At 39.9% G+C, this 8,595-nt stretch overlaps 1 gene segment (V, D, J or C); it reads left to right on the top strand.

Moving 5' to 3' along the window:
• The first annotated feature begins 1,297 nt into the window (after positions 1-1,297).
• On the top strand, positions 1,298-1,853 carry LOC120521936. The segment is given in 2 exon segments: positions 1,298-1,406; positions 1,534-1,853. Coding segments are annotated over 2 exon segments (369 nt in total).
• Positions 1,854-8,595: the final 6,742 nt, after the last annotated feature.

The following is an 8,595-nucleotide window of genomic DNA, read 5'->3' as shown; positions in this document are numbered from 1 at the left end:
AGCAAATATAATTAAGACAAAAATCCCAATCCATCTGTTTTCTAATCTGCTTATCAAGCTCATGGTTTCAATTTGGAAAGAATCAATATGTCAATTATTGCAGAACTGGTTCAGGAAAGAACAGCAGCTGCTCTAATGTAATCCATTATAGTGTCACTATTTATTTTGAACCAGCTCTTTGGGCAAAGCAGAAGTCAAGTCTGGATGGAAGGCAGTGCCAGTCCCAGCAGCAATAAATGCAAAGTGCCATCTAATATAGAACTGGTACTGGAAGATAAGAACAAGTGAAGTGGCAGTAAACACAAAAGTGCATTTGTGAAAAATCACATCCTCAAAATCATAAAACATGGCATGGCAGGATGATGCAGTCACCATCTATTCTGATTAATGGATGCATCTTCCTGGGGTCAAATCATTTGCTGTGAGGATTGTTTTCTGCTAAGTACAACATATTTTGTCTCATATCCCCAAAGACATGCATTTTATTTGAACGGTGACACTAAATAGGTCCCAGGTGAGATTGTGGTTGAGTGGTCCCACCTGTCCTGTTCACTGTTGCTTCCTACTTTCCTCGTGAGTTGGGATCACCAATAAACATATTATTGTGTTGAAGGTTTAATTTTCAATGGATTACCGTCCCATTTTTGACTATCAATTCAAAATGAATAACTATCATGACAAAGTGAAAAAAACATTTTCAAAAAGATTGGAAAATTTATTAAAACTCAAATAACTGAAACCTCTCATTCATATTAATATTTCTACCCTCAATTCCTTACCTTATAGAAGCTCCTTTGGCAGCAGTTCAAGCTTCTAATGTTCTTGAGGTAAGACTCTATTAGCTTTGCACACCCAGAATTGAGCATTTTCTCCCATTCTTCCATGCAGATCCACTCAAGCTCCGTCGTATTGGATGGGTAAAACATTGATAAGTTTCATGTTTGTCTCATCAGGCCAGAAAATGTTTTTCCTTATGCTCTTAGAATAGAAAGGGGCTGTCAGATGCGTTTTACTCAAGAGTGTCTTCTGTCCAGCCTCTCTGCTATAAATGCTTGATTGATGGACTCCTGCTGAGAAGGTCATCCTTCTGACAGTTTCTCCCATCTCAGCAGAGGACTTCTGAAGCACTTTTAGAGTCATCATTGGGCTCTTGGTCGCTTCCCTAACCAAGGCTCTTCCCTTCTTAGGTACTCAGTATGGTCTCAGTTCATTGTCGAGCACACCCTCACTTCATTTCCTTTGTTTCTTCCCCATTCAGGATTTGCATTCTGACGTCTCTCCTTAAGGTGGCTTGAGACATAAAGAGTGGAGTCACTGAGATCGAGTCAGTTAAGCCTGTCTCTAAGACACAGTGGAGATGGATTTCTCACTTCTGTTTTTAGTGACCTTCTTTGTGTTGATTGAAGGTGAAATCACCAGATAAAATTATCACACCTGTTATGTGAATTCTACTGAGTAAAACTGTAATTGTATTAATATTTAAATATAAATTAATTGTACTTTATTTAATCTCTTGTATTCTCTTCTATCCAGGGTCCTGTGGAGATATCATCATGACTCAGTCTCCCTCAAGTCTGTCTGCACGGCCAGGAGAAACTGTCAGCATAAACTGTAAAGCCAGCAGCACCATTACCAGTGGCAGCACTAAAGTTCTTGCCTGGTATCAGCAGAAATCAGGAGAAGCTCCAAAACTCCTGATTTATTATGCAAGCACTCTGCAGTCTGGGATCTCAAGTCACTTCAGTGGCAGTGGCTCTGGACTTGATTATACACTGACCATCAGTAACGTGCAGCCTGAAGATGCAGGACATTACTACTGTCAGCAGGGCTACAGCACTCCTCTCACACAGTGACACAGAGTCGTACAAAAACTCCCTCGACTTGTCTGTGCAGCTGCTGTTCTTAATTTTGCTGGCTGTAAGAGTGAAGTCATGGGGTTGGCATACATGAGAGGAAGAAAGAGAAAAAGAGAACAGAAAGAGAGTCTTCTGATCACAACATATTACAGAAAAGGAAACACGTGAGAAAATTACCCAATCCAGAAAACCTTTGGAGTAAGAAGAACTAAATACATTTTAAAAAATATCTATCTATCTATCTATCTATCTATCTATCTATCTATCTATCTATCTATCTATCTATCTATCTATCTATATGCATACAGTATTATCCGACTGAGAGACAGAAAAGTCTGAATTATCATAAGATGCCCTAATTTGGGGTGTTCATAAGAAGTGTAATAATTTACTTCATAAGATAGAAGTGCAAAAGAACACAAGAATTGCTACATCAGATATTTGAGAAATGTACGCTGGGCAGTTCAATTTAAATGTTTAAAGTCCAGATATTCTCAACTGTTATAGAAATTTGTCATTTTTTTATCCTCTGGTAGAGGTCCACAGAGGGCTACATCTCTAGTAAAGGATCAAAAAAAATATCAAATTTGTGATCATTAACCTTGTAATAGTCTAAAACGATACTCTACGCGCTTATGTTTGAAATGTGTTCTTTTTAACCTTCTGTGAGTGGCCTTAGAGGGCTAGGACAACCAGTAAAGAATCAAATATTATAATATTAGTGATCAGTAACCTCAAAATAGCATAAAATGACACTCCAACTGCCTATATTACAGATCCCCAGATAGATAGATAGATAGATAGATAGATAGATAGATAGATAGATCGATTTGAAAGGAGCTATTTGACCTTACAGTGGCTGATTTACAGGAGTACATGAGGTAGAGTCGACCTCTTTGTTTCTTTTCTCTTGTCAGGAGAAAAATGACCCAGAAGATAAACTGCTAGCCTGTCTCTGATCTGCCCAGGTCTCAATTCCTTCTGGTGAAGGTTACATTTTACATCTCTCCTTCATTTAATTCTGAACCAAATTATTTTATAACTGACCAGACTCGCCCCATTTGAACCAAACTACTCTTCACATTGCCATCATCATGTATACCCATGGCGTTGGCATGAGATACAAAAATGTTATTTCAATTTTCCTTATACTGTTTTGTAAAACATCTTTCCATAGTCTTTTCTAGTCTTGTGAAAATCAAAAATTATGACTCGGACTAACTTTTATTTAATTGTATTCAGGGTCAGTATTTTTTCCAATATTCCATGTATGCAAGCAGTCAACAAATCGGACCAGTACTTTCAAAAGTACTTCATGGCCAGTAGTATCTGAAAAGGGGTCTCTCCTTGAACTGACGTTCCCAAGATTTCTTCCATTTTATTCCCTACAAGCTTTTTTTTGGGAGTTTTTCGTTGTCATTTTCGAAAGTCAAGGCTGTGGGGCTGTCAAAAAAACAGGACCTGGTAAAGCCCACTGCGGCACTCCTTGTGTGATTTTGGTCTATGAAAGAAATGTTAGTCATGGCATCAATTGGGCTGTTCATTGCTCTTGTCATATTTACAGTGCATTGTGTTATGTCAAGGTACATCAAGTAACCTGCACACCATTTTGTGGGAGAGTCAGATGCCCACACCGGATGCTTTCTCAACACTGTGGTGGGAGAAGGAGAAGGAGAAGGAGACGACACTTTTAGCGATTTTGCCCCCTCTCGACAGAGTTTGTAAGGAGGTCCTTAAATGCATATTGTGACAGATAGATCAAACGCCAGACACCAGGTAAAAGTCCAAATATATGACTTTTTATTAATACGCAGTGCACAAAGCACCCTCCTCTCCAATATACTCAATAAATATATAACAGGTGTCTGGTCACACTTACAGGTAAATCTAACTGAGACACCATTAAAATATTCGACTACGCCTCCCTGTTTTATTAATAGACTGGGAACTCCTGAAATTTACCAATAATAGCACACAGGTTTCTTTAAATTGGGCGGTGAGTAAACACACAATGAAGACACAACAGCAATTTCAGGAAGTAATAGTAGCGTCTATTACACTAGACAATAATAAGTACATGAAAAAGATAAATGAACATAAACCAAATCTAACAATATCATGAAGAAAATTTCTTATTTTGGAAAGGAAAGCCCACAGTCCACACTCTAAAAGTCCATTAAAAACAGAATTGGATGATACAACCTGTAGTGGTGCAAAGTCCAGTTTGTTTTCAGTGTTACCCCAACACTTAATTGTTCAACTGTCCACGGATGCACTCTGTTCACCGGACATTCGTTTCCAAGAGAAGTTTTGTCAGAATCGTGGAATGCCTGTCGGCGTCTCTTCGTTGTTCCTTTTTTTCCACCCTGGACTCCTTGTATTGCTGTGACCTAGGCATGCCTTATTTCTTGTCTGCCAGCTTTGCTCGGTCCTTCCATGCAGCTTCCCTCTCTCGCTGGGCCCACAACCGGCGTCTCCTTGTGGAGCTGTCTCTTCCTCCCTGGAAGTATTGCCGTCCTTGTGCCTCACGTCATGCCAGCCACGTACCCTTGTCAGCCTGCGAGCCCCTTTGCTCTGTCCGGGTGTCTTGGCAGCGTTCTCAGTGGACCGTCCCCTCCTCTTGCCTTCTCCTGGCCAGAGCTTAAATCTCCTGCAGTCCCTGCAATTATCAGTCCTGGACAACCAGATTAAACAAGTGGCACAGCTAAATTTCCTGGGTTTAACAAATAATGAAAACATGAGTTAACAAAATGTATTGTTACCAACCATTAATGAGTACAGATCTGCTGTTAAGAAACTAATATTGTCAAAAATGTTAATTGCCAAGTCAGGTAAATCCAGAAATCCTCCAAGGCAAGACTTCAAAGCGGCGACTCCTTTGCAAGACAGCTAATACTTACACAAACAATCCTGACACAATCAGTAACTGGATTATCCAGGCTCCTCCAAGGAAGCAGCAGTTCTGTTAGCACACGTGGTGTTGTTTGTAAATCTCAACCAGCCATAAACTTCAAAATGGCAACTCCTTTGCAAGACAGCAAATACTTACATCCTGCAGACAGCCATGACACAATCAGTAACTGGATTATCCAGGAAATTGAAAAACAAGGTCCCCTTCTGACAAATAAACACAATACTATAGTCAATACTCAATCCTCCTACTCCCAGACGCATTGCCACCCTTCCACCCAGCTCAGCTCAACCCTCTGGGTTTCCCACAATCCTTTATAGTCCTTGACCCGGAAGTGTTTCGCTCTCTCTGTCCATGTGACTAGGAACACTTCCGGGTCAGAAAGAAACTCCTTTTTCTTCAACCTGGAAGCACGTCATTTCCTCTGTCTACGTGACTAGGATGCACTTCTGGGTTGTATTGAAAATACTCCTTGTTCCTCCCTGCAGCGTCCTCTAGCGGCCCCCATGGTATCCGGCAGGGCTGTGGATAAAAACTCCATTGTCCAGGATTCCCTGCTGGTCTTCGGGGCACCTCCATGCTGCAGGGAGGTCTCCATCTGGCGGCCTGGGGGTATTGGCCGGGATGAATGGCTGGCCATATATCACAATATGCATTACAAAACTAAAAATGTCTATGTAAATTCCTATCTTGAATTTAGTTGGAAAATGTCACTTAGTCCACCTGTGTTTTGAGTACTTGGCCAGAAGAGAAAAGAAGAGAACGGAAGAAGTCTTGATGACTGATACCACAGAGGAGTTCATCCATATGCTGGTATATTTTAAGAATAAGAAAAATTAGCAAACGTATACTTGTTCTTGTTTTATAATTTATTTATTTATTTAATAGAACTGGAAAGGAAGCAGTGGCAAGTATTTTTTCTAGGGCCTCCAAATCAAAGATTTAAACTTGCCACTGGGGATAAAGTGAGCGAGTAAGTGAGTGAGTCAAGTCAGTTTACTTTCCTATAGCACTCCTTACAGAGTGCGAGCTCAGAGCACCATAGCAAGCTGACAGCTGTAATACAAATCACATGATGAACAGTGAACAGCGAAATAGCTAAGCTTCAGTTTGTGCAGGGTTTTGTGAAACTGACACTAAAATTTACTTCTCAGGCAGTTTTTTGATTGGGAAATTTGAAATACAAAAGAGTTTTTTTGGAGTTTAAACTTTATGGGGGGCAATGAAAAACAAGAAAATTGCTTTCTAAAGCCTCGTTCGCACCTGAACATCATTTGAATAAGTTCTCTACATGTCTGTCATCCACATTACCTTGGATGAGCACAGTGCATTTTTTAAATCATGACATGCAGCACTTTTTCTACGGGAACACAAACTAAAATTCACAGTTGTGCACATTACCAGCTTTATCCACTGGAAAATTAACTACCCAGAAAGCTACTTGCTCTCCACCATGATGGCCATTACGTAGCACCTGCCCGTTCCTGTTTCTTGATTCCTGTAGATGTGTTTGCTGGTAGGTACCTTCCACATTCGGTGGAGCTTCGAGTTTCTTTCCTGTCTCTTATACATCTTTAGGACTGTGATCATAGAGATCATACCAGTAGAATAATTACAACACGTGGCTCAACAAAATATTCAAACATGACATGAAATAAGTCCTTTTTTCACTACAGCACTTCATTTAAATACTAAATGGCAGACAGACACATGACGAATTAATGCACGTAAATTGCTTCCAGAAAGGACAAAATGTCTTTCTTCTTGTGTCAATAGAGCACATTTTGCTGGAAACAAAAGACAATTTACATAAGAAACTTTCTTTATGAAGAACATTCTCAGCTCCCGATGATGTCTGTGAATTGCAGACTTCAAGCAGTCATTTCATAAATGACTAAATACTAAATACTAAATACTAATACTAAATACGACTGCTTTAATGGACCTGCCATTTCTCTATCCCAAACATTTACTGAAATAGATAGATAGTGTATCTAATCTAATCTATCCGTCCATCCATTATCCAACCCGCTATATACTAACTACAGGGTCACGGGGGTCTGCTGGAGCCAATCCCAGCCAACACAGGGTGCAAGGCAGGAAACAAGCCCTGGGAGGGTGCCAGCCCACCACAGGGCACGCATACACACACCAAGGACAATATAGGATCACCAATGCACCTAACCTGCATGCCTTTGGACTGTGGGAGGAAACCCACTCAGAGATGGGAAGAACATTCAAACTCCACGCAGGGAGGATCCAGGAAGCGAACCCCAGTCAGCTTACTGCGAGGCAGCAGCACTACCACTGAGCCACCATGCCGCTCTAAGCTACCCTAATCTAATCTAATCTAATTCTGGTGCCCTGAATCAGGGGACCATTGTAGAAAAAGTGTTGTAATTTCTACATGGTGTGACCAAAATATATGCAGATATCTTTAAATTAAAGTCTGCCATGTTCATTTAATCACGTCTGAATTGTTTGATTTATATAACAACAATATTTACTTATATAGCACACTTTCATGCAAATGATGTAGCTCAAAGTGCATTACAGGATGAAGAAAGTGAAAAAAAGACAAAATATAAAAATAAAATTGGAAAATACTAATTAACATAGAATAAAGTAAGGTCTGATGGCCTGGGAGGACAGAAAAAACAAAAACTCCAGATGGCTGGAGAAATAAACAAAATCTGCAGGGGCCGAGGCCATGAGACCTCCCAGCCCCCAATGGGCATTCTACCTATCATAAATGATCTCAATCAGTCCTCATGGTTTTCAGACTCCACTTGGAAGAACTTGATGATGATGGTCATGTGGACTTCTGGCCTTCAATCCATCAATGTAGGGACATCATGGTGCCCTGATCAGGTGGTGGTTGCGCAGATCAAAAAAGAACAGCAGAGATAGTAGTGGTTAGTAGATTGCGGAGATATGATAAAAATGATAATTAAATGCATATACAGAATATCACGGTTACACTAAAATGAAGCTATAAGTAAGCCATGTTAAAGTAATGTGTTTTTAGCAGTGTTTTAAAGTGCTCTACTGTATTAGCCTGGTGAATTCCTATTGGCAGGCTCTTCCAGATTTTAGGTGCATAACAGCAGAAGGCCGCCTCACCACTTCTTTTAAGCTTAGCTCTTGGAATTTTAAGCAGACACTGATTTGAAGATCTAAGGTTACGATTTGGAGTGTAAGGTGAAAGGAATTCTGAAATAAAGGATGGAGCGAGATTATTTAAGGCTTTGTAAACCGTAAGTAATATTTTAAAGTCAATTCTGAATGACACAGGCAACCAATGAATTGACATCAAAACAGGAGAGATGCGTTCAGTTTTCTTTATCCTAGTAATCTGATTAAAATGTGATTTAAAATTTAGGTAAGAGTCAATAATTACCCCTAAATTCTTTACCTCTGTCTTGACTTTGAAACCTATTGGATAAAGTTTATTTCTAATACCCTCATTACATCCATTTTAGCCAATTACTAAAATTTCTGTTTTATCCTTATTTAGTTTGAGAAAATGACTACTCATCCATTCAGAAATACAAGTAAGACCTTGGGTAAGTGAACCAAGAGAGGCTGGGTCATCAGGCGCTATCGATAAATACAGTTGTGTCATTAGCATAGCTGTGGTAGCTCACGTTATGCCTTGAGATAATCTGACCTAATGGAAGCATGTAGATCAAAAAGAGCAGCAGACCCAGGATAGAGCCTTGTGGAACACCATATAGGATAGCATTTGTCTCTGAGTTATAATAACCACAACTAACAAAGAATTTTCTACCTGCCAGGTAGGATTCAAACCAATTTAAGACACTGCCA

This window comes from Polypterus senegalus, unplaced genomic scaffold (assembly GCF_016835505.1).
Source record: "Polypterus senegalus isolate Bchr_013 unplaced genomic scaffold, ASM1683550v1 scaffold_473, whole genome shotgun sequence".
NCBI lineage: Eukaryota > Metazoa > Chordata > Cladistia > Polypteriformes > Polypteridae > Polypterus > Polypterus senegalus.
This window is presented reverse-complemented; position numbering and strand designations above follow the sequence as displayed.